This window comes from Natator depressus, chromosome 5 (genome assembly GCF_965152275.1).
Source record: "Natator depressus isolate rNatDep1 chromosome 5, rNatDep2.hap1, whole genome shotgun sequence".
NCBI lineage: Eukaryota > Metazoa > Chordata > Testudines > Cheloniidae > Natator > Natator depressus.
In genome coordinates this window covers 78,729,975-78,751,082 of record NC_134238.1, presented here as the reverse complement: position 1 = coordinate 78,751,082, position 21,108 = coordinate 78,729,975, and the positions used below count along the sequence as shown (strand labels likewise).

The window sequence follows — 21,108 nt, the reverse complement described above, 5'->3', positions numbered from 1 at the left end:
AGGATGGCTGCCCTGAGTGCCAACATTGCAGGGTGGCAAGTTACCATGCTTGGGGGCACAAAAATATTTTGTGCCCTGTGCGACAAAAAACATAGGGCTGGCCCTGTACAAAAAGACTTACAATGTAAGTGCAAGTGCTTCACTTTGCTTCCCAGTGTGAGTAGATAGACACATGCTAGCTCTGCTTGAGTGAATGTGCTAGAAATAGCTGTATAGCTGGGGGTGGCAGCTTGGACTAGGTGCCCAAATACATACCGAAGGGGTCCAGGTGAGTTTGTACTCGGGTGGCTAGCCTGAGCCACTGCCCGTGCTATCAGGGCTACATGGCTATTTTTAGCATGCTCGATTGAGTAGAGCTAATGCATGTCTTGTCTACTTGCCCTGGGAAGCATGCTCTCAGCTGGAGCTTAGACATACTCTGAGAAGCCTAGCAAATGGGAATACCAAGTAGAAATAGGGAAGTGGTCTTATCTCTATATATGGTATTGCTGAGACCATTACTATCTATCTAAGGTGGTTATATATGTCCCATTACCATAGTAACTGAGTGCCTCATTCTTTAATGTATTTATTTTCACTCCATCCCTGTTAGAAATGCTACTACCCTATTTTGCAGATAGGGAACTGGGAAACGAAGTCTAAGGTCCCACAGGAAGTCTGAGGCAGAGCAGGGAACTGAATCCAAATTCCAGTCTAGCACCTTAAACTGGATCATGCTTCCTCTTGCTAGACTACTGGGTTCAGTTCGGGTGTTCAGACTTCTAAAAGGAGGTTAAAAGATTGGAATGGATTCAGAAAAGAGCTACAAGAATGATTCAAAGTGTGGAAAATATGCCTGAAGCAAGAGTAAAGCAGCTTGATCTATCAGCGTATTTAAAAGAAGGTTAAGAGGTATCTATAAGTACCTACATGCAAGGAAAGTTTTTGATAGTAGAGAGTGCTCTAATCAGCAGACAAAGGGATAACACCGCCCAATGGCTGGAAGCTGGATGTAATGTTGAAGGCTACTTATCTTAATTTATCCACCTTCTGTCCTTTCCTCTCCTCCACCCAAACCACACTTTGGGAAAACATGGTGTAGATCTTCATAGTATGATACTTCCTCTCCATTCCTAAATGATTTGATGGGGAATGTGGATATCTAAAGCATGGTCATTAGCATCCGATTTAGCACCCACTGAAATGAATGGTGCAATTCACACCTCAGAACCATTGCTTCAGGCTGCCAGCAGACTTCGGCAGATGTCGTTGCCTTCGTTACACTTGCATTATGTTCTGAAGGTTTTCTTCACAACCCAGGATAGCTAGACACAATTTTTTTAAATCAAAGCTGAGACTCTGGAGAAATTGAGACGTCCATCTGCACTCTCAAGGCTAAACTTTCATGTCACCTGACCTTTGGAGGATGTACCCCACATTTTGGAAAATACTGCTCTAAATACTTTCAGTCTTAAAATATTGAGATTATGCTGACCTTGGAAGTGTTCTGATTCAGGGGTCTGAGAGCCAGTACTACTAGACTCTTCCAACTCTTGTCTCCGACGGTGCACTATAGCATCCAGATCTGAGTAGTCTTCATTGAAATCCTGAAGGGACGAAAAAGTCATGGAAAAGAACAGGCAAGGCCTAAAATTATGAAGATTATATGCTTTTACTCCATTACTTTGGGTTACCTGTATCTGAAATCCGTACCAAGAGCAGCAGAAATTAAAAAGGTGTCACTCTATAGATGAAGAATTTAGTATAGCTATAGCTTGAACTATTTGGTTATTGACGGCAGTGCACGTCAGTTCCTGAACAGCAGCTTTTCTTCAGACCAACGAACTGACCCGGCATATAGGGGAAAGTTTGCAAGTGGAAGCGTTGAGAAGCCTGTTATTCTGCCTTCAGTGGCAAGGGAAGCCACTTACTGCAACTCTAAATTAGCACAGATGATAGTGAAAGACTGACTGCTGGAAATATAGGCATGTGGAAAGGAAGAAAAATGCAAGTCAGTGCACAGCCCATATACAGACCTTAATAACGGGCACTGTTATATACACAGAGCACATATACAGACATCACATCTATTCATGCATCGTTCTTGTGGAGAGAAGATTACATCTGTGCTGGTATCACCGACCATTTGCAGTTTAGTCAGAGATTTCTGAGGTGACAGAACGTGTGTGTGTCAAGCTTTCCTTCAGTTTGAGACATAAGAGTTTGGACAATTTGGACTTTAATAAATGGAACTTTATCAAAAGCAAAATAAACTATCTTACCAAAGACAGGGTCATAGGGCGATTGGCCCTGAAGCTGTTTTCGGCGGAAGAAGGATTGGGACTGTTGCCAACACTTATATCCTGAAAGGCAATTTTTAAATAAATTATATATATATATAGTTATCTAATTGCTATTCTTTAAAATAAAAAGCAGTCATAAGGAACATAACTGAGCTTCACAACTTCACTCTGTCAATACTTACCTCTAAGTGTCTACAGACAGATTTTAATAGCTTGTAGGTTGTGTCTCTGGAGAGTAAGGAGACAAATATGTACTGAAAGACAAAAGTAATAATTTACATAATTATTGTTTGAAAAAAGATATTTTGCACTAGTTTCATCTTATCAGTTATTAACAGGGTGCACTTGCTGGTTCAGCAATTACTTTCAAAGGCCTGCAGATAGTAAAGCATGGCCTAGAAGATATGAAGTAAAGAACACAGTTTAAGAGTTTTACAAAGAAATGTGGACAAGGCTTATCATAATTTGCCAAAGCCTGCAGTCCACACCCAGGTAAGATTCAGAAATTTTGCTTGGTAAGGACTATAAGAATAGGTGCAGTATAGTTTCCCCATCCCACTCAAATTCAGGGGTGGGGGCGGGGGGGAGAAATCAACTTGCCTTACCCTTCCCTCCTTGGTCAAATTATATTGAAAAATCAGACCCCTTCCACTGATATTGTAGGAGTTCTCAGATATTTTTAAAAAGACAACAAAAAAGAAGAAACAATCCTGAATACTAACATGGGCTGCTATTATGTTGGAACTGAACTAAATTAGATTGTTACTGGTTAGACAGGAGATCACCAAGCAGAGTCGGAGGTGCTGTAGGAGGTGGGGCTGCTGATCCAGTAGATGATACTTTTCCCTCCAAGCCCTGCTGCCACTGGACAGGCCTCCCTGCAGCTTCATAAAGGACCCCCAAAATAGGTTCATTTCCTCAGCTGTTTTAGCTCCATCCTGGATTGCCATCTAGTAATCTAGGTGGTTTGCAGGTCCATGGAGAGCTGCTGGTGCCCTGCTTCTCTATACCCCTCTCTTCTCTCAGTACCCTGAAAAGCTGCATCTTCTGTGGGTCCCAGCGGAAATATGGTACTCTGGAAGATTGAAGCACCCCTTTCCCACAGGACAGGCAAAGAGAAGGTCCCCTCAGAGGGGTGCTTCAGGCTGTAGAGTTGGTCAAATCCTGCAGGGCTAGGTTTTGTGTAACACTAAAATGGCCACATGGGACTGGTGTGTGCCTCTATATTCTAAACAGCCACCTGGCAACTGCTCCCTCAAGATTCCACCATGACAAATTCTAGGAATAAGTAGAGAAGAAAGCAAGAACGGTCAAAGATAACCCCACACTTACCCGGTCAGTGACTGTTGCTATGACCAGAGCATTTGGCACCAGAAGGGCAGTTTTGGTTTTCTTTATTAGTGTTATGGAGAGCACAGGAATACTAATCTGAAATGAAATGATCACATTGTTAGAATGCCAAAATAATATAATACTTCAGTCACCTTATTGGTTATATACAAGCAGCAGTTCGTGTGAATACCAATCCACTAACATAGATCAAGAATGTTGAAACACTAGCTCATCTTTTCCAGGGCCTCGTTTTGATTGTTACACACAATAGGTGTGGGTTGAGGTAAGGAACTCTATTTTTTTTTATCTCGCTCAAGTGTAAATGTTAATTCATCAGCTATGTTTTACTCTAACAAAAGTTTGTGAAGCATGTAAGAAACAAAAGCAATTCCCCTCCCCCTTTCTGGGGTCTAGAGTTTTCAGAAGAGGTCTGAATTTATTCTAATTTTGCAGAATATGCGGGTCAGCAAACGGTGTAAAAGAAGCAAGGTCCAGTAGCAGACTATTTAGGAAAAGAAACATTCCAGAACATAGATTGCAGGAGATACAGGTCAAAGAATCAACATATTTCAAACTCTGCCCCACTACTTATACAGTGCCTAGTTTGTGACAAGCAGCTGAGTAAACGGTTCAGATCTTTCAGCATAACTAAAAGGATTTAGCTAACCCATGCTAAATATAAACACATCTCCATGTATGCTGTTCATCCTTTTTGCAAATACACCTGCAAATTATACTTTACATAGGTCAGTACTTTCAATACTTTTCCTTCCTATAGTTCCATACAGCTTCATTAGCAAGATCATATGCTTGCTCACAAAGTTTGGTTTCTAATGAGGACTTCTCTTAAGTTTCAGGGTGTTTAAATTCAGGAGTTTGGTATGGGCTCCACTTCGAAATCCCATATTACTAGAGAGAGCATGAAAGGCAGGCTCTATTTCCAATAAAAGACTGGCTGGTAGCAAGACAGGCAATGTGATACTTTAGGCTATACAGAGGATGGAATGGTCACCCTGTTAGAATTCCTGTTATTTACACTTCTCTCTGGACTCTGCATCAGTCAGACTAAGGGTATGTCTACACTACAAAATTAGGTCGATTTTATAGAAGTAGATTTTATACAGTCGATTGTGTACGTCCCCACTAAGCGCATTAAGTCGGCAGAGTACGTCCTCAATACCGTGGCTAGCATCGACTTATGGAGTGGTGCACTGTGGGTAGCTATCCCACCGTTCTCGCAGTCTCTGCTGCCCATTGGAATTCTGGGTTAAGGTCCCAATGCCTGATGGGGCAAAAACATTATTGCAGGTGGTTTTGGGTACACGTTGTCAGTCGCCCCTCCCTCCCTCCGTGAAAGCAACAGCAGACAATCGTTTCACGCCTTTTTTCCTGGGTTATCCACGCAGACGCCATACCATGGCAAGCATGGAGCCCACTCAGTTCACCGCTGCTGCTGTGAGCATTGTAAACACCTTGCGCATGATCCTGGAGTATGTGCAGAACCGGGCTAAGAGACGCCAGCACGAGGACGATTGTGATGAGGACATGGATACTGACTTCCTGAAAGCACGGGCTGTGGCAATTGGGACATCATGGTGGCAGTGGGGCTGGTTGATACAGTAGAACACTGATTCTGGGCCCGGCAAACAAGCACAGTCTGGTGCGACCGCATAGTGTTGCGAGTATGGGATGATTCATAGTGGCTGCGAAACTTTTGCATGCATAAGGCCACTTTCCTTGGACTTTATGAGTTGCTTTCCCCTGCCCTGAAATGCAGGAATACCAAGATGAGAGCTGTCCTGACAGTTGAGAAGCGAGTGGCAATAGCCTTGTGGAAGCTTGCAACGCCTGACTACTATCGGTCAGTCGGGAATCAATTTGGAGTGGGCAAGTCTACTTGTGTGGACTGCTGTGATCCAAGTAGCCAATGCAATCATTGACATTCTGTTCTCAAGGTTAGTGACTCTGAGAAATGTGCAGGTCATACTGGATGGCTTTGCTGCAAGGGGTTCCCTAACTGTGGTGGGGTGATAGACGGAATGCATATCCCTATTTTGGCACTGGACCACATTGCCAACCAGTATGTAAACCGCAAGGGGTACTTCTCAATGGTTCTGCAAGCACTGGTGGATCACAAGGGACATTTCACCGACATCAAGGTGGGATGGCTGGGAAAGGTGCATGATGCTTGCATCTTTAGGAACTCCGGGCTGTTCGAGCAGCTGCAAGAAGGGACTTACTCCCCAACAGTAATTTTCTGGTCTGGGAATGTTGAAATGCTTATAGTTATCCTTGGGGACCCAGCCTACCCCTTGCTCCCATGGCTCATGAAGCCATACACAGGCAGCCTGGACAGTAGTAAGGAGCAGTTCAACTATAGGCTGAGCAAGTGCAGAATGGTGGTAGAATCTGCCTTTGGATGTTTCAAAGCTTGCTGACGCTGTTTGCTGACTAGGTTAGATCTCAGCGCAACCAACATTCCCATTGTTATTGCTGCTTGCTGTGTGCTCCATAATATCTGAGAGAGTAAGGGGGAGACGTTTATGGTGGGGTGGAAGGTTGAGGCAAATCGCCTGGTGCCAGACAGCAGGATGATTAGAAGAGCACAGCTAGGCGCACTGCGCATCAGAGAGGCTTTGAAAACCAGTTTCATGACTGGCCAGCCTACGGTGTGACAATTGTGTGTGTTTCTCCTTGCTGCAAACCTACCCCCTTTGTTGATTTTAATTCCCTGTAAGCCAACCACCCTCCCCCCTTCGATCACAGCTGGCAAAGGAAATAAAGTAACTATTGTTTTGAAACCATGCATTCTTTTTTTTTTTAAAAATTAATAAAGAAAGTGAGATAACTGACAAGGTAGCCCGGGTGAGAGAGGAGGGAAGGACAAGGTCACATTGCTTATTGTAGCCACACTACAAATCAAAACTGTTTGAATGGCAGCCTTCTGTTGCTTGGGCCATCCTCTGGAGTGGAGTGACTGGGTGCCTGGAGCCTCCCCTCCATGTTCTTGGGCATCTGGGTGAGGAGGATATGGAACTTGGGGAGGAGGGCAGGTGGTTGTACAATGGATGTAGCGGGGGTCTGTGCTCTTGTTGGCTTTCCTTCAGCTCCAACAGATGCTTCATCATGTCCATTTGCTCCCCCATTAGCCTCAGCATCGCCTCCTGCCTCCGCTTTTCGCGCTCACTTAATCCTTTCCTGGCCTCTGCCACTGAGTGCCTCCATGCATTAAGCTGTGCCCTATCAGTGTGGGAGCACTGCATAAGCTTCAAAAATTTTTTTTTTTTGCCTTCTAATCTGCGATAACCTCAGGGACGGAGATGATAGAGGGAGCATAGAAACATTTGCATCTGGGGGGAGATAAAAAGGGAGAGTAAAATTTAAGATGATACATTTCTGAGAACAAAAGGGAGACTCTTTCACAGTGAATCAAGCAATTCACAGCAGACAGCACATGTGCTTTAGGTACAAGATCGCATTTTGCCTTTTATATTGAGCGCCTGCTGGTATGGTGACATATCACAAATGGCTGGGCAACAGAATTTGGTTTTCAGGCAGCCATGGTAAGCCAAAGGGTAAACGGGGTTGGCTTCTTACACCTTCATAACCATAGGCGCCGACTCCATGGGAAAAATTGGTGGGTGCAGAGCACCCACCGGCAGCTCCCCGCCCCGCCAGCTCACTTTCACGCTCTGCTCCACCTCCACCCCTGAGCGGGCCGATGCGTCCTGCTTCTCCTTTCTCCCTCCCAGCACTTGTGCCGCGAAACACCTGTTTCGCATGGCAAGCCTGGGAGGGAGGGGGGAGGATGGGGATGCAGTGTGCTTGGGGAAGAGGTGGGGCCAGGGCAGGGATTTGGGGAGGGATCCAACAGGGGCAGGGAGGGTGCGGAGTCGGGGTGGGGCCAGGGTGCAAGCACCCACCGACACCAACAAAAGTTGGCACATGTGTTCATAACATGTGGGAATGGTTTCAAACTGCAGTGCCATCCTTTCCCATAGCAAGGAATGCCGGTTGGTTTCACATTTAAAAGGAGGGGCCGCAGTTTTCGGGTGAATGTGCAGCACACACCTCCTGCCACCCCACTGCATGGCTATTCTCCGGGATGGTCCTTTTTAGCCAAACACAAACAACCCAGCATGAATGGGGTCCTTTTACTGTTCCCTTACAAAGATTCCCCTATTTCAACCAGGGATGAATGATATCCCTCTCCTGAGGCTAACACAGAAAGGTATAGACCGAATGTTGCTTGAATACAACCAAAACCCAGGACCATTCGCTGCCATGCTTTGCGCTGAAATGATTCCAGACTTCTTGCTACTGGCTTGGTGTGGTAAAGTGTCCTACCGTGGAGGATGAAATGAGGCAGCCCTCCTCAGAAACCTTCTGCAAAGGCTTTCAGAGTTCCTCCAGGAGAGCTTCATGGAGATGTCCCTGGAGGATTCCCGCTCCATCCCCAGACACGTTAACAGACTTTTCCAGTAGCTGTACTGGCCGCGAATGCATCCTAATTCTTCAGGGCAAATCAAACATTAAACACTATTGCTTTTAAACCCTGTACTGTAGTTACAAATGTGCACTCACCAGAGCCGCCTTCTCCGGCTTCAGGGTCGGGGATCCCGCTTTGGGAGGGTATTGGCTCCAGGGTGAAGAAAAGGTCCTGGCTGCTGGGGAGAACGGATTCACCGCTTGCCTGCTGCGCATTCTCCTCCTCCTCCTCTTCCTCATTCACAAAATTCTCCTCCCTGTTGTGTGAGACTCCCCCCTTTTAGGTGTCCATGGACAGTGGTGAGGTAGTGGTAGCGTCCCCCCCCCAGAATGCCATACAGCTGATCATAGAAGCGGCATATATGGGGCTCTCACCCGGAGCGACCGTTTGCCTCCTTTGTCTTTTGGTAGGCTTGCCTGAGCTCCTTAACTTTCATGCGGCACTGCTGTGTGTCCCTGTTGTAGCCTCTCTCCACCATACACTGTGCGATTTTGGCATATATATATTAGCATTTCTTCTTTTTGATCGGAGTTCGGCCTGCACAGATTCTTCTCCCCATACAGCAATCAGATCTAGTGTCTCCCTTTCGATCCATGCTGGAGCTCATTTGCAATTCTGGCGGGACTGCATGGTCACCTGTGCTGCTGAGCTTGCCATGCTGACCAAACAGGAAATGAAATTCAAAATTTCCTGGGGCTTTTCCTGTGTACCTGGCTAGTGCATCGGAGTTCAAAGTGCTGTCCAGAGCCGTCACATTGGAGCTCTCTGGGATAGCTCCTGGAGGCCAATACCATCAAATTGTGTCTGCACTACCCCAAATTCGACCCAGCAAGGTCCATTTTAGCACTACTCCCCTCACTAGGGAGAAGTACAGAAGTCAATTTTAAGAGCCCTTTAGGTCGACAGAACGTGGTTGGTTGTGTAGACGCATTCATTTTAAAATTGACCTAACTCGGCTAAATTCGACCTAACCCTGTAGTGTAGACCAGGGCTAAGACATGCGAGAGATTAGGAGAGAGGGGAATGTGTCTAAAATTTGGCTAATAAATGACCTTTCATAGCACTGAATTGAAAGTATAGTACTGCAAACGAAGAATTATAATAAATTGAAATAGGAGACTTTATTTATGGAATAATCTATCATCTTTTAGTTGTTAGCTTCTGTTTATGAAGGGCCTCTAAGGAAAGCAGTACTGAGACATGAAATGGTCTCTCATTATGTTTTGGCTAACCTGCCTATCATCACGAATGCTTTTGCTTATATTTAGCCTGGGTATGACATTTTGTCAGTCACCATTTTAGGGATGGCTAATCAAATGGATACTCTACCCTCACCCTAAAGGCTAGAGAAGAGGTCAAGGCCACTTTGATCAAAAGCCATTGCTAATAAGTTTATTGATAAAAGAGATGGGCCTGAATCAAAGCTTCATGTTCAAAACCCTTGAGGGTTTGGGAGGCTTGGATCCAAAATTTGCAACTCTGGCCCACCTCCAGTTCTCAATTTTGTGTGTGTGTATACATGAACTTCTACTTTGCCTGCTTACTATGCTGTTTTCACATCAAGACCAGAATGCCTCTAACCCACTTCTTTAAAACTCTACTGAAAATTGCCTGTCTACCTCAACCTGCTTTCTTTACCTTTCCCCAGGGATGCTAGACCAATTTGTCTGGTGTGTGTGCTGAGAGCCATTGAACCAAACTGTAAACCCTGTATATGATGTAAACCACTTCAAGCCAGGGGGTGCAGAAGCACCCCCAGAACTTCTAATTCCAGTGCCTATGCCTTTACCCCTTGTTTGTATCATATGTTGTGTAGTTAGATGGTAAGAATTTCTGAATAGGGCTTTGTTTGTAAATTTTTTCTGGAAAATGACTCCATATCAGCATTATCAAATAAATATATTTAAATAGAAATAGGTCAATTAAAAAGATATTCTGCAAACTTCATCAAATATTCATCATTCCTACTGTGCTAAAATTTAATGAAGTTTCTGCTTCATACTATTTTGGTGGCCGATATTAGCTGTGACATCCTAGTTCAAAAAGAGGGAAAAAAAATCTAAGTGGGATGGAATACCCATTTCCTACACTTTTATGCCAGCAATTGTTTACCAGGGAGAATCACTGTGAGACCATTTCACTTCTACCCATCTGTGCTATCCATCTGCAATACTCACTGTCCAGAGGACAGAAACTGTGGACAACTTGGAAAAAAACAAGTAGAGAACTACGCAGGACAACCTGATACTGTGATTCAGAAGTGTGATTCACTCTTGGGAACCACACTTGTAGCTGTTGCACAGCCCAGAAGAGGGCCTGCTAGGCTCCAGTACCAAGATGTGGCTACCTGGAGAGGCACCAGGAGGAAACCTGCTAAATCATCATCTTTTGAGGTTTAAACAGCATTGCAATAAAAACCTCTTACTTATTCAACAAATAGGGCTTTGCTACTCAGAACAAATCAGTCATACCAGAACTTGCCACTTATACTTCATACTCTGAGAACTGATTAGTTGAAATAGCTACCTTTCTCAGGGCTTAAAACAATACTTTACCTTACAGAAACAGAAGTTAGAGATAGAAAACATCCATTAGATTGTGTAGTCCAGCTCCTTTTCAGTAAGGAATTGTTTCTTATGACAAGTTTTCCTGTTTTTGGTCAGACTAGTTTCAAGAGTTCCAAGCAATGGAACGTTATTATATTATTCCTAATTACATTTCCTATTCTCTTCCCCTTTTTGTTGTTGGCACCTGTGAAATATTTGTAGGCTTATCATGCACACATACAGGTTCATTAGCTGCTGCTTAGCAAAGTTATGAATGTTTATTTTAAGTCTTTTCTCGTAGGTCAGTCCTTCCTGATTGCTAATCATCGTTACTAGTCTCTGAATTCCTTCAATTTCTCAATATCTTTCCAACAGGTAACTTTGGTGCAGTTGCATCACAATCACATACAGAGACACTGTATAGCTCCATGCACTATGATGGGATGTTTCTGTGTCCCATATGTCACCCCCAAACTATAATGTATTTTGAAATCATAACACATTGCTAAATGTCTAATTCCTAACTCTCTTTCCGCATTACTGACTTCCCAGGTTTATCCCTCCCATTGAGTGCGTGTCAGATTACATTTCCTCATGTATGTTAGCTTGCATACTTTAAAGCTGAACTTCAGTTTGGGCCAAAATCTGCCACTGATACTTGTGCTGAGCATCAGCTTACTCTACAGATAGTCTCATTAATTTCAATGGAACTACTTGCCAAGGAAGTTTGTACTCAATGAGCAAGGGTGGCACAACATGACCCTTTTGTTAATTTCAGCTTCCTTATTTGCTCTCTATGGCTGTTATTAAACACTTGTGCCATTTCCCCATTCATGTCAAAAAATTAACTATGACTAAAGCAATCTATTAATTCACAACAAACAATAACTCAGTTACCTAAGTCATGTAATAGCACACCTTGCAAATGCAATAAGCTACTATTATGAACCACAATTTATCATTCTTTAAATCTATTTTACATTCTGAAAAAAAATTCCTCCAAATATCAGGTGTGTCCTATTAAGGCCTTTGACCTGATTTCCTTCCTGGGCTGATAACTTTTTAATCCGTTTCTCTAACTAAGTCAAAAGGTATGGCATCAGCACCCTAGTAATTATAGGACGAGGAAAGGGTGTGCATCTAAATCTGATTCTCATTCAAGGAAATGTACAAGTATTTTACACGTTCAGAGCACAGTATTCCCACTAAAAAGAACAACCCCCCAAAACTCAGCTACACTGATTTGTTTCAGTGGGAACCCAAGGACAAGAAGTCAGGGCAAAATTCATGTTGAAAACAGAAATCTCTTCAGGCAGGGACCTTCTCTTATTATCCATATGTACAGTGCCTAGTGTAACAGGGCCGAAGACGTACTTGGAGCCTTCATACCTTGATATACAACAACTAGATTAACTTCAAACATGAAAATCTCTTTCCCAAAACAGCCAGTACTGGCTACAGGGATAAGTCTGTACCTCCACAACCCATCTCTCCCCTTCCCAGCATACCCACAGGCAAGAATACAGAGCACTGGGTCCAGTGGCCTCCCTCAGTCACTCCACAGAGGGAGTAACAACAGTGGTTGGGAGAATGTGTTTCCCCTACCTTCCCACACCACCTCAACTCCCAAAACATACCCTGTCAATTGTGCTTCTCCGCTTTGTCTCCTCCCTCCCCTTTTTATTTCTCTCTTCTCTTCCACTTCTACCCAGAGCGTACCCCCAACACCTCTAGATTTGTAGTGCAAGTAATTATAAACAAACATTAAAAAAATATTCAGACATGGAACAAACAAGATGTGGGGTTGTCAGTACTGTGATCACTGCATACTGAATGCCTTCTCTTGCTTTCCTCCCCAACTTTGACTTTGGGCTTTTGAGACTGCACACAGCACAATGGCTGACTGGTGATTTTGGGTATTACTGCAATATAGTTGTTAGTGTTCAGTAATGCTCAGGCAAGAAGATAAAAGGCTTAACACCACTCGTGCATATTAGAAGAGTGTCAATTTCTAGAAATCACCAAGATCCCAGAGAATTTCATTGCTTTTTGTACACAGATGCTACTAACCTTGGTGTCTTTACCAAAGACCTTGGAATGAAAACAAATCCAGTTTTCAGATATAAATAACTTTCCTTGGTACAGAATTTCTTTCTGTAGAGCACAGGTAAAACCTATAAACATTAAAAAGAATAATAAAAAAAGGAAAATAAGGACAATCCAGGGAATTACAGACCAGTCAGCTTAACTTTGGTACCCGGAAAGAGAATGGAGCAAATAATTAAGCAATCAATTTGCAAACATCTAGAAGATAATAAGGTGATAAGTAACAATCGGCATGGATTTGTCAAGAACAAATTGTGTCAAACCAATCCGATAGCTTTCTTTGACAGTGTAAAAAGCCTTGTGGAGGTGGGGGGGGGGGGGGAGCAAAGAGGGGGAAAAGCGGTAGATGTGGTATATCTTGACTTTAGTAAAGCTTTTGATACGGTCTTGCATAACCGTCTCATAAACAAACTAGGGAAATGCAACCTAGATGGAGCTACTGTAAGGTGGGTGCAAAACTGGTTGGAAAACCATTCTCAGAGAGTCGTTATCAGTGGTTCACAGTCATGCTGGAAGGACATAATGCGTGGGGTCCCACAGGGATCAGTTCAATATCTTCATCAATGATTTAGATAATGGTGTAGAGAGTACACTTATAAAGTTTGTGGACAATACCAAACTGGGAGGGGTTGCAAGTGCTTTGGAGGATAGGATTAAAATTCAAAATGATCTGGACAAACTGGAGAAATGGTCTGAAGTAAATAGGATGAAATTCAGTAAAAGGACAAATGCAAAGTATTCCATTTAGGAAGGAACAATCAGTTGCGCACATACAAAATGGGAAATGACTGCCTCCGAAGGAGTACTGAGGAAAGAGAACTGGGGGTCATAATGGACCATGAGCTAAATATGAGTCAACAGTGTAAAGTGGTTGTCAAAAAAGAGAGCAAACATCATTCTGGGATGTATTAGCAGGAGTGTTGTAAGCAAGACACGAGAAGTAATTCTTCTGCTCTACTCCGCGCTGATTAGGCCTCAACTGGAGTATTGTGTCTAGTTCTGGGTGCCACATTTCAGGAAAGATGTGGACAAATTGCAGAGAGTCCAAAGGAGAGCAACAAAAATGATTAAAGGTCTAGAAAACATGACCTACGAGGGAAGATTGAAAAAACTGGGTTTGTTTAGTCTGGAAAAGAGAAGACAGAGGGGGGACATTATAACAGTTTTCAAGTATGTAAAAGGTTGTTACAAGGCGGAGGGAGAAAATTTTTTTTTCTTCCCCTCCGAGGATAGGACAAGAAGCAATGTGCTTAAACTGCAGCAAGGGAGGTTTAGGTTGGACATTAGGAAAAACTTCCTGTCAGGGTGATTAAGCAATGGAATAAATTGCCTAGGGAGGTTGTGGAATCTCCATCATGGAGATTTTTAAGAGCAGGTTAGACAAACACCTGTCAGGAATGGTCTAGATAATACCTAGTCTTGCCATGAGTGCAGGGGACTGGACTAGATGACCTCTAAAGGTCCCTTCCAGTTCTATGATTATTCAGCACCTATAATACCTGCAGTCCAGCTGGGGTTGCAAATTTTGGTTGGGATGTATTCCTGGAGGTTTCATCACAGGACATAATTTTAATTAAAGATTATTTTTTAATTCCTGGAGACTCCAGGATGATCCTGCAGGACTGGCAACCACAAGATGAGCAGAGGTGCTTTAAAAATATCCTGTGCTATTCATAAAAATAAATTGATACATCTCTTTAAAGCACATGAAAGAGTTAGTTATGCACAGAAAAAATCTTTAGAGAGCTCAAACCTTCACGAGTCTGAACTCTGATAAACCTTCAAGGTATTAAAAATGCATTGTAAATAGGGATGAGACAAATGAGTTAAGAAGAATTCAGGAAGTTTCTTACACATTCTGAACTTAAATGTAAAACCTTCCATTGAGGAGTACAGCAAGATACACACTGTGAAAAAGCTTCCAAAGTACCTTACACAATGACTTCCACTTACTTCCTATGAATACATTATGCTCATTTCAGGTTACCACATACGGAAAACAAGAAGAGTTCTTGGGTGTGTTAGCCACTTCTCTCTCTAAACCCACTAAATACAATATGAATCCTGTAGATTAGTCCCAAAGCAAATTGAGAGATGCGCATTTGAATAGGATGTGTTTAATGTTACGGCTACAGAACAATCCCACCTCCCCCATTTATGCAGTGTATGCTGACCACACACTGAGTTGCTAGTCCTTCTTTTAAGGTGTTGTCACAAGCTGTGCATCTTTTGTGCTCTGATATAGTTATGGCTGTATATAAAAAACTTTTAAAGTTTAACACCCTCTCACCCACTACTTCTCTTACCAACACGTGAAATTTAAAGGGATTGGGCTTGATCACTGTGTATTTCCAGGTAATAGGACACAAAGTTTGCCAGAACTTTAAGAGTTTTACATACTTTAATGTCTTCAGAATGAACTAGTCATTTGGTCAGTTCTCTCAGACCTCTACTGTAGGTTTTGGTAATATTAGTCAGCAGTAACCAAGTAGAATGTGTAAATCTTGGTTATTTCTATTTGGAAGTGCAAAAGAGTCACATCACAGGTTATGATTCACAAACTTCTCCTGACAACTGAAAACAAAGGAATGATGCGTTTAATTCTACAAGATTCCCACTGGATCACTGAGTAGATTGAGGAACAGGCCTTATGAATATAAAAATCCATTCAGCTAAACTGCTCTTATAACAGATGTTCTAGATCCACTACGTAAATGAACTGACAGCTTCCATTGTCCTGTCATGGATTCACTTTGCATTCTGGGACAGATAAAACAATGGTGTGGTACTTACTTTGCTTCAGTGGCTCTGTAGTTGGGACATCCAGAAATAGCTTGTGATAGTGAGCATTTGCCTTGAACTAAAATTAAACAAACACAGAACACATTTTGGTTATTCCTTCGTTAAAATATATTTACCCCCCTTAATCTGCACACTTGCTTTCTCCTTTAGCATCCTCTATACCACGGGTGGGCAAACTTTTTGGCTTGAGGGCCACATCGTGTGCGAAACTGTATGGAGGGCCGGATAGGGAAGGCTGTGCCTCTCCAAACAGCCTGGGCCCTGCCCTCTATTTGCCCCTCCCACTTCCCGCCCCCTGTCTGCCCCCCTGAAAACCCCAACACATCCAACCCCCCCGCCCCTCTCCTTGTCCCCTGACCACCCCCTTCCAGGACCCCTGCCCTTAGCTGCCCCCCTGGAACCTCTCCCCCTATTTAATCTCCCCCCATTCCCTGACTGCCCCCCTGAACCTCTGCCCCATCCAACCACCCCTGTCCTCCGACTGCCCCCTGGGACCTCCTGCCTCTTATCCAACCCCCTGGCTCTGGCCCCAGCCTCCTTACCATGCCGTGCTGCCCAGCCAGAGCCAGCCCCGCTGCCCTGACTGCTGCCTGCGTGGCGGCAGGGGAGGGGCCGGGGGCTAGGCCTCCAGGCCAGGGGCTCAGGGGCCCGGCAGGACGGTCCCCCGCGGGCCGTAGTTTTCCCACCTTTGCTCTATATCTCAGATACTATGGTGATTAGTGCTACAGAAATGCAGTTAAATGAATAAATACCCCCCTTATTCTCAAATTCACCCGTTCTGGAAGTAAAAAATTGTCTTATAGCTCTTCTTTTAAACACCTTAAGAGAAGAGAGCTCAATGGATATTTTATCTGTGTTTGTACAACCTTTATACAACAGAAAGATAGCACTAGTTTTAGTGGTGCGAGAGTCGTACATCTATACTGAGCTTTTCACTAACTTTACAGAGAGTCCTCCAGCTCCGCTGTGTGAATAAAGCACTATCTTCTGCAGAGATGATAGAGAAGGAGACACTAGTAACTCCATAGTTAGAGGTGAATTTTCTTCTACAGCTGTACCATCTGTATGTGATGTGAAGAAATTCACAAAGGCAGGGCAGGAGGGGAAATAACACTACTCAACTCTGGGGGCAAAACTACATCCAAACTCCAGCTTAATCAGAGGACAGCAAACAAAAAAAACCTCAAAGAACATTTCAAAGTGAGAAATATAGGTTCTAGATGTTGCCACATGAGCGTATCTGCACCAGTAAGTAGATGTGTTATATTTAGAATAGATATGCAAAGGGCAAGGGAGACGAGAGAGAGACTATCCCACGGGTGAACTTTTCCAAAAGAATGACATTCTAAAATCTTTTGAACTAAACTGGAAAAGTCATCTTCTGCTCCTGTTAAAGATTGTTCCTTTGTCTCAAATCCTCAGTGGCTGTACTTGGTAGTAAGGCTTCACCTTTTGCACTTACCATGTTTCACTCAATCTCAAAGGCACTGTAAATATCATTACAGTACAATGAACAGTGCTGTTACTGGGCCAGACAATGATAGTATAGTAATTTACTCTAACTAAAAACACATGTTATCTCTATATTACCTGATTTGAGGCATGTTTTTTCCTTTCAGGCTTGGAGTCACTCTTGATATCTGTTGTCAGGAGGGGGCTGTCCACACTGATCTTTGTCCTGAGGGTAAGAAAACATTCCTAATACCATGCGTAGTGTCATTTCATTACCATCTGGATGTATATTTCTGTCTATGCACATATTCATCCTTTATTAACTGTCATTCTTATTCTCCTGTCTCTTGATGACAGCAAAGCGGATAAGGATAGCTAACATTAATTTCAGAACATGGCAAGTCTCACAGATCGATGAAAAACCTTTTAACGTTAGAGGGAATGTTCATTTGTGGTTTGGAATAAATTAACTACTGTTCATTTCTTTTGTATACTTTGTTCACCTTATAGGCAAAGACTATGACTTTTCTTTGGAATAGAAGAACATGAGGATGCCCTTACTGGGTCAGAACAGTGGTCTATCTAGCCCAGTATCCTGTCTTCTGACAGTGGCCAATGCTCGATGTTTCAGAAGGAATCAACAGAACGGGGAAATTATCGCGTGATCCATCCCCTGTCGTCTAGTCCCAGCATCTGGCAGACAGAGCCTTAGGGACACCCAGAGCAAGGAGTTGCATCCATGATCATCTTGGCTAATAGCCACTGATGGACCTATCCTCCATGAATTTATCTAATTTTATTTTAGCCCAGTTATAGTGAAGGCCTTCATGACATGCCCTGGCAATTAGTTTCACAGATTGAAGTACTTGTTCACAAAATGCACAGTCCTTATATATGTTTTTAACCTGCTGCTTATTAATTCCATTGGGTGATCCCTAGTCCTTGTTTTAAGGGAAGTCATCATGTGTGTCATTTGATATATTCACTATTGGATTCAAATCTTGAATGATGGTAAGAATATTGACCCTACCAAAAAAACAAACAAAAAAACAACAACACTGTACAGGGACCGTCTGGTAAATTTTTCCTGGGACAGAAATGTCTGACTGGAGAGGTGCAGTTTACCGTGGATATTCTTGTACTTCCTCAAGAGTTTTACATGAAGAAGCTGGGAACACACAGTATGTGCAAGAAGATGCAATAGGCTCATGTGTGTTTGCCTCGGAAGCAAATTTGTGATCCTAGGTTGGTTGTTGCATTGGTCATTTAAGGAACAGGCAAGAAGACAAGGCATTAGGACTTACATCCCATGGTTGTGAGCAAGTCATCTAGCTGTTTGACTGGGATTTTAAAGCCATCACAGCCTTTGTTTTGTAGGAGTTATTGTATTCCCTGCCACCCAAACTCTTTGATTTATCTTTTTTATAAGACCTAATATATCCTGCTACAGATATTTCTATCATTGAACTCTGTTTCCCTGTAAGAATGGTGTGACTGAGGGGCTGAAGAGACAGAAGATTCTTACCACAGGGATCCCATATTAGGGCTCAGTTATACCTTGGTCATGAGCAAAAGGACTCTACAACATTGTGCTGCACCAGGAGTAGCTCTGGAGCCAGACACAGCCTGGCTCCCAGTCTCTCCCTGTTCTGCAATGGAAGTAACCTGCATCAGGTCTAGATCTGTGCAGTGTACTTCCCCTGGCATGCCAGTATAACTATGCTAGCTGGTGCACAGAAGGGCTTTGAAGCCATGGTTCTGCCCACTACCTACCTCATTCTGTCCTCTCCCACCTACTTGTATAGGAGGTTGAATGTAGGAGCCCCAAAGAGGTTGCTCTTCCCCTGAAATGCTCCTTTCTGTGTTCCAATAGCTGGCACAAGTGAGCATCAGATATCCCATTTATTCCCTTGTGCAGCTGCACAAGCAGGGCCACAGTCAGGACCTTATGTGTACTAAATATTTATCTTGTTTCTCACCAGTTTTCTGGGATGGGTCTCAGCAATTTTTATTGCTGCTCAGTTTCTGTTAGTCAGTTTTCTGACATTACCTAGTGGCGCCAGCTTTTTTCCGGTCATCAAAACATTCAGCCTCACTAGTAGGGGTCTGTGGCAACAGGCTGGGTGATTTTCCACCCTTCTTTTTTTCCTCTGCACCATATTCTCCATCTGAACTGGAGAGAGAGAGACAGAGAGAGAGAGAGAAGTTCCCTTTATCTGAGGGTCAAAAAACAATAGCCACTACAAACTGACCTAAAAAAGAAAATTGTCTGCTATGTACTTCAATCATTAATTTTAGATTTTAACATATAAAGATTTTAACAATAGGTATTCTTGTATCTTTGACCATACTTGGGAAAACTAAAAGCAAAGTCTCCACCCTTGTTTACTTAGAACTTTAATCTAGTCAATCTTTTCCTTTCTGTCATACTAACATAGAAACTTAAAATAACCTTCTAGATCAGCTAATGTCTACATAGCACCAGTCACTGTTGTATCCAAGTTCTCCTTTGAAGATTTTTACTGTTTTGAAATTGACAAAAGTCCTCCCCCCCCCTGCATTTTTCTGATTAGTTCTATAAATAGCTAACATAAATAGATAGTTTTTTCTGTTAAACCCTTTCCATGATATGCATTTCAAAAAGTTGTCTTGTTTCCTAGGATGCAGCAAAATGCACAAAGAGTGTCGCTATAAAAAGTCTTATCAGGGCATATGGTAGAACCCACCAATAAGCCCCAAGTTAAAGACAACAGTAAAAGAACACAGAGCAATTTCAAAGATCTTTGTGAGGATTCTCACTAACATGCGGGAAAGTTTAAAAACAAAACAAAACCCAACCCAACCCCCCTATCATTTTGAGAAAAGCACCAATCTAGCCGAGGGATAACTTCAAACCCTACATATGAATGTGGGACTGCTTTGTTTTCTCAAGCAGTGTTCAAGTGTCGTACTTTATAATGCTTTCAAAAAAAGCAAACAAGGAGCCTATCTTGTTCCTTGTACTCAAGTATACAGCAACAGCTCTTAAAATCTATTTAATTGGGAAATTTAATGCCAGCAGAGCTATCAAAATATGAGTATTCAATGTAGAGTACACTTTGATGCAAAAATATAACTATTTAGTACACACTGTTTAGTGTCCTGGAAAGAATCTTCAACCACAGACCTGATATCATCTGAGCAACATGAGCTGTCGTATTGAAATTCTAGCAACGGGGGAAAATGACCAGAAATTAAAGTGCTACTATCACACAATCAGTCATGTTTGTTTGTGGTTCCAAGTTATAAAGGAATAAATCTAAACTAAATGAGTTCAGTGCTTCATTGAGTCAAGTAGAACAGGGAGTTAGAATTTTTTAAATTTTCTAATCAACCTACAAGCAATATGTTGTGCTTAACACATTCTTTATAGCCAATTATAATAAAAGGAAAATCAAGTTAAGGCAGAGTTCCTCTTAACTGGAACCTCCAGGTCCCATTTGACCCTTCAGTCACTACTTACTGCAAAGTTTCCATGAAAGCCTTTTTATTGCATTTTATTTTGAATGTGAAGCAGCATTTGTCAGGTTTATGAAGGTGACCTAGGTCACAATATAGGATCTGTGTTTAACAGCCTGCATATCAGACTGAAATCCATCTTTCCCATGGCAAACACATATACTACCATACTAATTAAGTTATATAGTAGCCAAATTTAAACAAAAACACAACCCTTTGCAAAATTTGCCCTGATGCTTAATACTATCCTAGATTTATATATATATATATATATATATATATGCTCATGGGTTCAAGTCTAAAGGCAAAGGAGGAGGCTGTCCAACCATCTGTATTTTTAAGCCTCTTTCCCCTGTCCCCATCCATTGTTTAAAACTGTACTATTCCACGTTGGAAGTTGATATTGATTTTTTTTTTAAATGAAAAAGGTATCAGTTGAGGGTAGAATCCCCTGGTATGCATGGATTTTAGTTATAAAGTTGCTTAGGTTTTTTAGTAAGCTACCACATACATCTCTTATTTTGGGGATAAAATCCTAGAAAGATTAGACATTTGCCAACAAACAGCAAGGAAAATAAGAAGGTATGGTAAACGTTGAATC

The 21,108-nt window shown here is 42.6% G+C and overlaps 1 protein-coding gene across 2 annotated transcripts in view; it reads right to left on the bottom strand.

The window, feature by feature from the left end:
- The window catches only part of GRAMD2B (GRAM domain containing 2B), a 73,831-nt gene that overhangs the window by 12,138 nt on the left and 40,585 nt on the right, over positions 1–21,108 (bottom strand). For both annotated transcript variants that reach the window (XM_074954032.1, XM_074954031.1), the window contains exons 2-9: positions 19,060–19,182; positions 17,148–17,235; positions 15,549–15,615; positions 12,720–12,823; positions 3,615–3,710; positions 2,465–2,536; positions 2,262–2,342; positions 1,475–1,586 (exon numbers count right to left, since the gene is read on the bottom strand). In XM_074954032.1, coding sequence (XP_074810133.1) covers positions 1,475–1,586; positions 2,262–2,342; positions 2,465–2,536; positions 3,615–3,710; positions 12,720–12,823; positions 15,549–15,615; positions 17,148–17,235; positions 19,060–19,182 — 743 coding nt within the window. The remainder of the gene's footprint in view (positions 1–1,474; positions 1,587–2,261; positions 2,343–2,464; positions 2,537–3,614; positions 3,711–12,719; positions 12,824–15,548; positions 15,616–17,147; positions 17,236–19,059; positions 19,183–21,108) is intronic.